Source organism: Glossina fuscipes, unplaced genomic scaffold, assembly GCF_014805625.2.
Source record: "Glossina fuscipes isolate IAEA_lab_2018 unplaced genomic scaffold, Yale_Gfus_2 42, whole genome shotgun sequence".
In the NCBI taxonomy this organism is placed as follows: domain Eukaryota; kingdom Metazoa; phylum Arthropoda; class Insecta; order Diptera; family Glossinidae; genus Glossina; species Glossina fuscipes.
The window spans coordinates 2345985-2358084 of NW_023998426.1; the positions used below are offsets into that span (position 1 = coordinate 2345985).

The window sequence follows — 12100 nt, forward strand, 5'->3', positions numbered from 1 at the left end:
GATTTAATGCACGGACGATTCAGTCCAGGTGTGCCAACTAAATAGTTGCGCTTTTTAACTACTTGGCTTTGCGGAACATCCACATTAACTTAACATACCGTTGTAACACAAGTCGGGTAGGGTGCAAAAATTTTTAAGGCTTCTATGCTAGTGTATTAAAAATATTATTTATACTTTGGTTCGAGATGCGAGATGTCTGCGACTCTGTGTCACTTTGTCTGGAAGATCGATAGAGAGTTTATTCGTGCTTTCTAATTTTATTATTTTATGCATGCAGTCAAATAGCGCTTAGGTGGCGGACTTTTATATTCGCCCCAAAGCGAATACGACTTTCTTTTTTCTTGGAATTTATTAATTTAGCTATCATAAGTCTAAACCAGTTTCGAATTCAAGCGTTTACTTAGAACATATATATAAAACATTAATTAAATTGAAAGAATTGAATAAGAATTAATTAAATTGAAATTAGGAAATCACCTTTTGGACATTTGTATCGAATCAAATAGTCATCTGCTTAACCAAATCGAAAAAGTGTTCATCAATTTTCAAACATTCGTGTATTAAAAATGTTAAATGTTTTGTTCATTGTTTGCGGGAAAGAAGTGTTTCAAATTATTAAATATTTGAATGGAAATCGAAAAGTAAGAAAATCAAAATAAAATTATTATTGTTATTGTTATTCTTTATAAACAAGTATTGAAAATGTTATATTGACAAGATGGAACATATCGCTTCATTCCTTCGCTACATTGAAACTTGGTCTACGAACAAAAGGTTGCAATGAGTCTTCAATCGAATTGAAATGTTTAATTTAAGTCTTCGAACCCATTCAATACGTATGGCATATCCAACACGTTTGACGACTCGTGAGGCTCAAAATATCTCTTTTGTTCTTGTAAATGTTGTCTTGTCGTCTTATCTTGAAATGTTTAGTCTACGCTTTCGAACGCAATCAAGGGGAGCATAGACGTGCCCAAACCCTCACCTCATTGTGATGATCCCCGGACAACGGTTTCGGCCGGCGAAGAAGGGTTTAAGGCTTGGACTATCTATAAATCGGTGACAAGTTTTCTGAAAGATGGTTAGGGATTCACTGGAAGATGAAATTCTAACCAAAAGCCAGCTGGTCGCTGGTTACGTAAAAATAAGTAGAGGTAGTAATTAGTGAGTGCATGGTAGTTCGATCGCCATGTCAGTGCAATGCCCGAAGCTTGTATATCTTGATGAAGGGTAGTCCGGTTGTGGCTTTTGGGTAGTCCGGGATTGTATGGTTAATCCGAAGGCAAGAGTGGTCTGACCCCGTTCACCGCGTAAAGTAATGCTAAAGGCTTTATAGTCTAACTTTAAGCACCACGGGTGTCAGGAGCCCGCTCACAAAGCCATGTATACCTGCGAGTAGAAGTCAACGCAATAAATAAATAATAATAAAAAACGGGATTTGACGGATGGCTTTTCCAACCCTTTTGCCTAATACGAAATTACACTGTAAATTATATAAAATAAATAAAAAACGGGATTTGACGGAAGGGTTTTCTAACCCTTTTGCATTTGTATGAAATGTTCGTGAATGCCTGCGGGTAATGGTGACGATATTGATTAACTGAAATCTTGTAGAAACTACGGTGGAACAAGCCTAAGCCGCAGCAGTTGATCAATATGTGAGCCCTGACTGCTTGAGTACGGCCCTTCGGGGAGTATTCGTGGTGGTTGTGGTTTTCACTTTTCCATGCCAAAGTGGAATAAATCGAGATGAGGATAGGCCTTAACACTGACCAGAGCGGATTTATTGAGCCATACACAATAAACAATCTGGACTCCGGTGTTGTTTAGACCCCTAGTTTATAGGGATTGTCTAAGTCGCTGGAGGGCGTGGGTTACGGTTAAATAACCTGTGTTAAGCCATCATGGGCCACCGTGGGGTTAAGCCATCATGGCAGGTAGCCAACGCTAAACCCATGTCACTATCTGTACACACATACAACAGGTTTGAAAACTCATGAGTTTCGACTGAGAGGTTAATAGCTCCCCTTGTTGTCCTAAATGCAGTTCTGTTGTCTTGTCTTGAAATATTTACTTTACATTCCGGGTAAGCCCACATACAACAGGCTTGAAGATTTATGTGGTTCTATATCTCCTCTTGTTCTTATAATTGTTGTCATGTTTTGAAATGTTTAGGTCGAATGCATTCCCGGCGTACACATACGCCACAGATTTGAAAACTCATAAGGTTCGATCACCTCCCTTTGTTCTTATAAAATCTTTGTTTTTATTATGTAATTGAATTCGCCAAGTTATCAAGCGTCGCCGTAAAGTTCGAATGGGGAACAAAGCGAAATGTCCTTGTACACATCGTGTCCGTTAAGAAGCGTGTGTATACGTGAGCTTGGAATGAATGCATGGTTCAATTGATTCTATTGCTTATGATTATAAAATTTATTGCCGGATTTTCAGTATGCTTCAGAAAACCAATCAATTGGACCATTTAAAGCTAAGAAAACTCAAGAAAATATTATCTCTTGTTTTGTCTTTTTTTTTTCTTTTTTTTTACCGAATGCTTTCATTTTTTAAAATTCTTTTCATTTTCAAATTATGCCAATTATTTAATGAGATCTCAATAATTTCTTATATTTGTCTTTATAGATAAAGATCAAAAAATATTGTTACCGCCATGTTTCTGCTTGTGTATGGTTTGATAGAGACGTTTGTACCATTCGTGTTGATGCGGTTCCTTCACTTCCTGTGTGAATAATAAATTCATTCATTTAATTTCTTTTTTTCTTTTTGTTCTTTTTTTGTTTTTTTTTGTTTTTTTTGTTTTTTCGTCTAACAAATTCAAAGCGAAATATATTAGAGAACTGACACGATCTAAAATGCATGCATAGCAGAATTGATAAAAATTAATTACCGATCTTAAGACGATTGGCATACCGTCATTGGTTACAGGACCAATGCCATCACATAAACGGCGGCCTAACTGTGCCATTTTCTTTGGGCATTCATTTATCGATTCCGGTTCGCTCATATATACGTGTTTAACATTATAAACTGGAAATTGTTTCATTTCATTAATTCTGAGGAAATCATTAGAGAGCTTGAATCTGTGTCGATATATTAATTAGTATGCAGGTGTAAGTAAGTATAGTAAATGGATATACAATATGATGATAAATTTTGTACCATAGAATCATGTGTAATCGAAATTTAAATGAGATAGTGTTAACAAAAATTTTTTTTTTTTTTTTTGCTAAATCCTTTTATGAGAGCAATCGCTGTTAGAGGTTTTTCGTTATTGTATTGTAATTGAACTCAATGATTACCATTCCCATTTACTACTTACGAACGTCGTTGGGTTTGTAAATTGTTCTATGATTATTATCTAAACTTTTGTTTACATCGGACGCTGATGAGGATTTTTCAAAGGCTAAGTGAATGGAAGAATTGAAAACATGCATATCATTAGCCAATGTATTCATAAAGAATAATCGGCAGTTTAGTAAATAGAAGAAGTATAGCATTTACTTTTTATTTTCTCCAAAACGCTACCCTTGGTAATATCTGATGACAAAATCTCCTTTACCTCAACTTGAGACTCGGAAAAATTTCGAGTTTCTTTGGCTGTGCTTGCTGATATATTTATATTTTCGCTGTTGGCGGAGTCTTCTATGTTCTCCCTCCTATTCCACGGCGGCTGAGTTACTTCCGTACCATTTTCAACCGTAAACTTACGGGATGGTCGAGGAGATTCAAATTGTATCGGTCGAAATTCTTTGCGTGTTACTTGCGGCGAAGATTTGGGTGTCCAAACTGGGTGTGAGGGCGGTGGCGGAGGTGTTGGCGGTTCCGATCTGATTTCACTTAAATTCGAAAAAGAGGATGAAGGCGTTTCATTTTTGGGTGACCATATGCCTACGGAAATGAATTATGGAAGACTTTACAAAACTTTTCGAATTTTTCTCGTAAAACATAATTCGAATTGAAAATCAGTGCATCTGGAATTAATTTTATATCGCAATCGTTTGCTCTAAATCATTTAGGACTTTTAATTTATCAAAGCCTATTATTTAAAGAAGCGAAGCAGTTCACGCTTTAAAAACGTTTGGAAGTTATATATATGTGTATACGTTTTTATTATTTTATTTACTTAGTAATCATTTTAAGATCGTCGCGAAGATTCCGAAAAGTGGTAAGTTTCAATTGCTTTATGCGACACATAATGTTTCCTTGTGAAAAAAATACCGAAATGTAAGGACTAAAGAGCATATTGCAGCTTTAAGCAAGAGGGCTGTCGAAGAGCCTGAATTATCATTCAGCCATCTTTCGAAAGTACTAAGGGAAGAAATTGATTAGTTTCAACAGATCAGTTTCTTAGATCGAAACTAACAACAACAATTTTGTATAGGACTACATTTAAATGCTAAGTGTAAGCAAGCAACTTGTAAATTTGGTAGAAGTTTGAACGAAGGAAGACTTTTACAGGCGCTGATAGTCTTTATATTACTGAGTTGATACATAACAACATAATTATCACGCGTCTCTTTGGCGCGCTATATTTTAATAAAATTTTACAATATTCTACAAATTTATGGATCAAAATGTCCTTCTGCTTTTAGGTTATAAAAATGTTTGTCGGTAATCATACTCATATGTGCCATATTTTGCTGCACCATTTTTAGAAAGGATAGAAAGCAGCATAGTTATTTCGCGGTCTCGGCGAACTTTTCAGTGAGGGTACAATCAGCGAAAGTCGATGCAGGAAATGGTTTCCCCATTTCAAATCTGATGACACCTTGACTACCTTGGAAGATAAGCCAGGGATTCGGCAATCAGGCATTTTTGGCGCTCATGGAAGGGAACGAAAGCTTGAAAGCTTGAATGCTGACCGACAACTTCAACGCGGACCATTCAATTATCGTTCGTCGTCTCAAAAAGTTGAGAAACTGGTATGAAAATTGATTATGTGAGTCCTTCACGAACACACATCACCCATAGAAGCGCTCGTCGACTATAAAATCGGCCGGTCGTTAAACAGCTAGCAGGGGAACAAAGTTTATGACGATTTCGATAACTTAGTGGCGGATGTCTCGATTAATCATTAGAAAATGTTGTTGTTCAATATTTATATTCACTTTTTCATAATAAGTAGTGGTTAAGATTGCCTGATAATTATGCGCGAACCTATTATTTAGATAAAATAGAGACCAATGGCTTATAAGGTTTCATCTCCACATCCTCTATCTTTTGAATTTCATAGAGCCATCGAGTCAAATTGCCAAACTCTACACATTATCTTCGACACGTATTTACCATATGTAATAAAACTTTGGAGAATGAGGAGTGTATCCGTTTTATCAAAAAGTTTGCAAAGCCTAAAAGTAAGCTTCAGAAAACCTACAAAGAATGTATATTCTTGATCAGCATCACGTTCTGAATCGATTTAAGCATGTCCGTCTGTCCGTCTGCGTTATGTCTGCTACGAATATGCACCTTCAAGCTTCAAATGCATGTCTGTCTGTTCGTCTGTTCATCTGTTCCTGTGTCCTTCTGCCCCAGTGTGTAGTAGCTGTGATAAACATTCTCTCGTTCGCCTACAAATTCCTTCCTGAGTAGGTTCGGCTCATCTGTCTATCTGTCCGTCTGCGAAACTGTGCCGTATCTGTGGTAAACTTTCTTCCTTTCGCCTAAGAATTCAGAAGTTATCTACATTTTTTTTGTCTTTCTTAGGATAATGGTGATGGATGCAACAGCCTCGGACACGATCGAATATAATTTTCTTACTTGTTTTCCTATATTAGGTTTTTTTAATATATTTTAAGATTATCCTTAAGGTAATGCCGGAAACTGTTCTTTAAATTTGAGAGCTGGTAACTCTTGAAATTTTTCACAAACATTTCACATTTGATCACGATTTACACTTTTGGCAGTGATTCAAAATTAAAAAAAAAAAAAAAAAAAAAAAAGAAGACGAAAAACGCAAGAAAAGCGAATTTGAGACGATGAGTCATTTTGCTTTCGTAAACATATGCATGCATGCATAATTTTGCATTTGTATTTTCTGTAAATAATTTTGTTTACTTTTAAGTGTGTTTACTTTGTACATACGCGAGTGCACGCAGCAAACGGAATAAGAACAAACCAAATACTTACGCTAATACAAATGTATGTAATGTATGTAAGCTAACTGTATCCTATTTAGTGTTCGATGCAATGTCACTCTCTATTAACATGTGTTCTTCTTTTTATTTTTATTTTTTTTTTTATTAAAAAGGGTTCACTTAAGAGAAAATTCTAAAGTATTTGTGTACTCTTGTGTTACGCGTATTTTTGTTTTGATTTATTTTAAAAACTTTGAATTTTTTTGGCAATTGTTTATTACATTTTCTTTTCTTTTCGAGCGCGCTTTGGAGAATTTTTCACCAGTTGCCAATTCCGTGAACGATCATCAGACAACTGACATTCTCGCTGCTTGTAAAACATAATTCAGTGTTCAAATCATCTCCATTGTCGCATCAATCAAATTCCGCACCCATTATGTTTTTCATATATGCGGGATTGTATTTAAAAGCAAATTGGCTTTAATTAACTTAAAAAAATTTATATATATATATATATATATATATATATATATATATAGGCGTACATACGTGCGGACATCAATAGGCATATATGCATGTATACACGCATACGCTCTCATATATATATATATATATATATACATATATGTATATTATAAACGTTTTCGATTATCCAAAAACGAACCCAAATCCACATAAACAGCAAAAATAATGGTTGGTCTTCTCGCTTGAATTTGATATCAAACGAAGTGCGACACAATCGATTCGATTCGATTCGACGTTTGCGTAAAGGTAAGCACAAGCACTTATATGCATACGTATTACGTACGTGTGATTTTGTAGTTTGAAACGGTTTCCGGTCTATGTTGTTATTTTAATAGCAAATAAATAAATAAAAGGAACATCACGCTCAAAATAAGTCAGTTGTAAAGTTTCGCTCTAAAATTTTCTCATTTTCAATTCTTAGTTTTGTGTGTTCTATCGGCTTTTATAATTAATATGATTAAAATAAGGTGCGGCAAAGGTGCGTCCTCAGACATAGAATAGAAAGCTATTTCACTCCAGCAATAGTAGTAGGGTGGTAATAGTAATCGTGGCAGTAGTAGTAGTAGTAGTAGTAGTAGTCGTAGTAGTAGGTTACAAAGTGACTTAAAATGCAACTTTTTTTCTTTATATTATTATGGTTGTTGCTCTTTTCAAAAGAATTATTTTAAACGGTCGATTGATTTGAATTTGGGCGCAATATTCGCTACCTACTTAGGCATTCGTTAAGAAACACAATAAGATATCTCGTTATTCGTTAAAGAGGAAGAAGACGAATAATGCATTCGTTCACCAATGCATCTGAAGTGACAATAAGTTCACTGGAAAGCACTAAATTTGACCATTTTTTTTTTGTTTAAAAAAAAAAGAAGAAAATTTACCTGTTCCACACAGAGCTTTGGCCTTGAACTTTGGTGAGAGTGTATACGAAGTTCGCACATCTTCTGTAAAATTCGTAGAACTCTTTTTAACACAAATTCATTAACAATTTCTGAATAATTTCTATTAATTATTACATCACACACAGTTTATAAAACTAAAAAAACAAACGAATAACATATATATATACATATATATATATATATATATATTTATATATATATATATTTATGTCAATTAATTTATAGTCGAACTAACCCTGTCCCATATTTAATGTTTGACACGACTATAAAAGAAAAAATGAAAGCAAGAAAATAAGAAAAATAGTCCGTATGCTTTTTTCTTGACCGATGTTTAACTTATGGCAGCCTTTCTGATTTTACAACATAGAAAACGGTTTAGATGTTTGCTTTTTTATTTATTTTCTTTCTTTTTTTTCATTTTCAATTTCTATTGCACACATACACGGAGCCAAAGTCGAGTAAAAGTTTCTCGCAAGATCGAAACTACTAAGAGAACGTGAACGAAGAACTGAGTAGTAGTGATGGTAGTAGTAGTAGTAGTAGTACCACTGCTACTATATAAACAACAAATTTAGTATTATTATTGATAATAATAACTGCATATGTGGTCGTATACCTATCTCTGTATATTTGCCTGTAATTTGCGCTTGTAGGTGGCGATAAATGTATTAATATATTAATAAATAAATAAATATATATATATATATATACATATATATATGTATGTATGCATGTCTCTTTGCCCTAGCTATAGGTTTAGAGGTTTACATATACCTACATACATACCTATATGCACACATAATTATATCTATTTCCATAGCAGCTCTCTCATAAAAGGTAAAAATTTTATTATGCTTGAAGGAAATGTAAAGATGGACATGTGTCGCAGTGTCGTAAGTTTATATATGTATATATATATATATATATAAATATATACAAATATAAATATATGTATATATATATATATTTTATATATTATATGTTATATACAATATAAGAATATATATATATATATATATATATATATATGTAATATATGTATATATTTATATATTTATATAAGCAATCTATGAATTTGTTTTTTTTTTTATATGTTCTCTTTATAACCCACCATCTTTGAATAAAAATCCTTTAGCCAACTTTAAATCCTTATCAATTTCGTTAAGCAAATCGCTTTCAGAGCAGCTAAGTCGTTTACAATTGTGCGTATTCGTTAGTTCGGCATGCTTTTGCTTTGAGGATGTCTTCCTTCTTGTTGTTAGATTCGGTTTGAGTTGATTTCCACCGTCTTTTTGATCTAAACAAAAGTCGAAAGTACGGTCGATAACTTGATATATTTATTCTAAATATGCTTAAGTAAGGGTACACATACACTATCACATACACGTAAATCACAAATTTGTAATTGTTATGCACATATTTCCAATTGATCGTTTTGTTGTTGTTATTAAGGTGAATGCTATACGGGAACCCGCAAAACATTCGTTTCGTTTTGATATCAATTTCAAATGATCATTTCTTTAAAGATTATTATGTTACCCGATAGTCTAAATTGCCAGAATTTATTTCTATAGTCTAAATAAGTCATAATAATAATAATAATAATACTTTGAAAGTATTATGTTCACACGGTTGCAAGATTTGGCATTAGAAGGGCATATTTTGAAAAGAATCTCATCTAAACAAAATGAAAAAGTTTTAGTTCGAACTGTACTCGAACTTCTTGGAGAAAGTTTCTTACGAACAATTAATTAGGAGATGACCTCTATTCGTGTAACACGATGGCGATTGCAAAGAAGTTAGGGTTTTTTAAAGCTTGCAAGTCGGCGTATAAATGTCAGAATATATTGGAGGTATAAAATACGTCTCCTTTCCGCAACGATTAATTTTTGCCATAGAAAAAAAAAAAACCAAATTTTCTCTAAGAAGCATGAAAATGAGCAAACTCGATTCGTAGACCAATGAAAAATTTAAAAAAAATGGTAGAAATTTTACTTTCAAGATTTAAGTTGCGGGTACTCAAATATCTCTATGCGCAAGGAATCTTCGGTCTTCCCCGTTTACGGCATCATCATAATTGCAGTGTTCATTTCAACTTAATCAGCCAATAGAGGTATTATTCCGCGAACTGCTGAAATGGGGCATTCACGTTAGCTTCAGGTCGGAAAAGCCAATCGAAGTCGTAGCAAAGTCGTAGCGGTTACATTAAGAGCATTTCCGAAAGAGTATGACTCAGTTATAACGCTCGCCTAATGTTGTGGTTTGAAGCGGATGCTCGACAGCTTTCTCTTAGGGCTCTCAACTATGAATATTATTTTGTTTATTCCCGTACATAAGTAAAGGAGAATAGTCCTCATGACTACGCATAATGTTGTTTAAAATTGTTTTAGTGGATTTTTACAGTGCATTCCACGTTTATTTTGTTATATTGATCAAGTGCTTCTTAAAATCACGTCACTTTATTTGCCTTGCTTTGTTATAGTACAATGTGTACTTATACTCCGTAGTTGATTTCTCTAATTTCAATACAATATATGCGCCAATATTAATCGATCCATATTTAACAAATAGTTTCCTTTTGTCAAATATCGTGCAGCCTCATAATGAAAGAGCGAGTAAAACCCCATACATTACCACTAAAACAACTCTAACTTCTAAGCTAATTGTCAGAATCGAGACAAGTATCGCTTGAAGATTGACTCTACCCTAAAATCCTATCAGAATCGACACAAGAACCGCTTGAAGATTGACTCTATTCTAAAATCCTATCAGTCTAATGACAGTGATGCCATATATGTGTTAGACTGTAGACTTATGCAGTATGTAAACGTAATTTTTATTTCTTACATTCACTTTAGAAATCAATTGAAAATATGAATTGAATATGAACGGAAGGGAACGACATTTGTTACCTTGGGAATCATATATCATATACGTACAGAAACTTCTTCGCCCTGAAGTTTTTGAACTTATTTACGACTATTATACATGATTTGATTAACGTTTGACAATACACCGCCAATAAATGCATTCAGAATTCATTTCAAATAAAAATTTCGTATCATATCGCAATCATTGCAATTTCCGCATCAGATTAATCTAACAATTTAATATTAAACACGTATCGGATATTTTATAAACTGTGCAGAGGCAATGTAGCGTATCCATTTGTCTATTGAAATTTCACTCACAAATTGCTCTCAAATTTTTTGACTTTACTGAGGGTAGATTAGATTTGAAAATGCAAGAAAGTCGGACTCAAAACAAACGCTTGAATCGCTTTCTGAATGGATTTAAGCTTGTCTGTCTGGCTGTCCGTCCGGAAATTTTTTGGCTATTTTAATGAAATATATTTCACTGCTATAGAACCCACCTTTTTACACTATACTTTTTTCACTGCTATAGTACAAACATGAATGCTGTTCCAAACGGTCAAGGTCGGAGCGCTCATAGACAACTGTAGGATGGTGTAGGGTACTTAATGGTGGGCCGCGTTTCGCAATGTCGTTTTTACTTATTTCTATTTCAATTTTCGCCTTTTGGTCCGTCCGTCCGTCCATAAATTTTCTCTCTCAGTGCCAATATTTCTTTTCCTCCGTTCGTTTGCATTGCCGTGAATAGGCCACTTTATATATCTGCTGTCTCCTCGACTACTTGTTCATAGGTCGACTTATCAAACCGCTGTCAGTCCGTTTATCCATTGCAAAATTTTTGTAAAAAACTATAAAAAACTACGCGTACGTTTTTAATGGGATCTCGTAGACCTTATTGGCCTTATAAATTATAAAATCAGCTTCAATGAATCAAATGAATAAATGCTTTCGCAAAATGAAAAAAAGAATCGAATTGAACTTTAAAATTTATCCAATTGGATTACATTTCAATAAAAACAAAACAGCTTAGAGTGCAGGATATTGAATGCAACTTTTTTACAGGTTTTTAAACTTCAATTTTCGTCCTACATACCGTAATGAAATTAACACAAGGTTTGTTGAACAAACGATAAAACAAACAAAGTGTATATTCCGGCCAGTTGCTGAAAACATTCAAGTACAGTTTTTGTTCTATATTTTATTACGTTTTTACATTAATTTCGAGTACAAGAGTATATCGAGTGTTTTCGTTAATAACACATGCAAAGTCAAGCTAATCATGCAATCAATACATTCTATAAATATTTTATTCGGTATTACAATTAATTTTATAAATTGAAAAAAAAAAAAAAACCAAAACAAAAATTTGTTTCTATTAATATTAATTAATTTTATAATTCAATCATTTTATTTATGTTATTGTTATACATATCAAAATATTTATTTCATTATTTATTTGTTTCGTTCGGATAATTAATTTTAGTGGGTGTTATGGCTACTGCAACATATTATATATATATATATGTATATATATATATATATATACATATATATAAGTATAGTATAGCATGATTCGTTTATTCGTGTGTTGCTTGCAAGCTTAGTTCAAATGTTGTTTGTAGTGGCATGGAAATGTTGCCAATAGTTGTTAAACTGTTCAAGGATTCTATCACGAAATGACGACTGAGGGAACAATTCATCAATTGATGGT

The 12100-nt window shown here is 33.5% G+C and overlaps 1 protein-coding gene across 14 annotated transcripts in view; it reads right to left on the reverse strand.

Annotated features, from left to right (window-relative positions):
• Positions 1–12100, reverse strand: part of LOC119636940 (sorbin and SH3 domain-containing protein 1-like) — a 36415-nt gene that overhangs the window by 18320 nt on the left and 5995 nt on the right. For 3 of the 14 annotated variants that reach the window (XM_038032680.1, XM_038032676.1, XM_038032673.1), the window contains 7 exons: positions 8628–8813; positions 7496–7558; positions 3520–3906; positions 3338–3421; positions 2906–3045; positions 2665–2737; positions 478–510 (listed from right to left, as the gene is read on the reverse strand). The exons of 1 other annotated variant lie outside the window; for it this stretch is intronic. In XM_038032680.1, coding sequence (XP_037888608.1) covers positions 478–510; positions 2665–2737; positions 2906–3045; positions 3338–3421; positions 3520–3906; positions 7496–7558; positions 8628–8813 — 966 coding nt within the window. Of the gene's footprint in view, positions 1–477; positions 511–2664; positions 2738–2905; positions 3046–3337; positions 3422–3519; positions 3907–7495; positions 7559–7751; positions 7901–8627; positions 8814–12100 lie in introns of those variants that run through there. 10 more of the 14 variants (XM_038032688.1, XM_038032677.1, XM_038032675.1 and 7 more) reach the window with 10 other exon arrangements.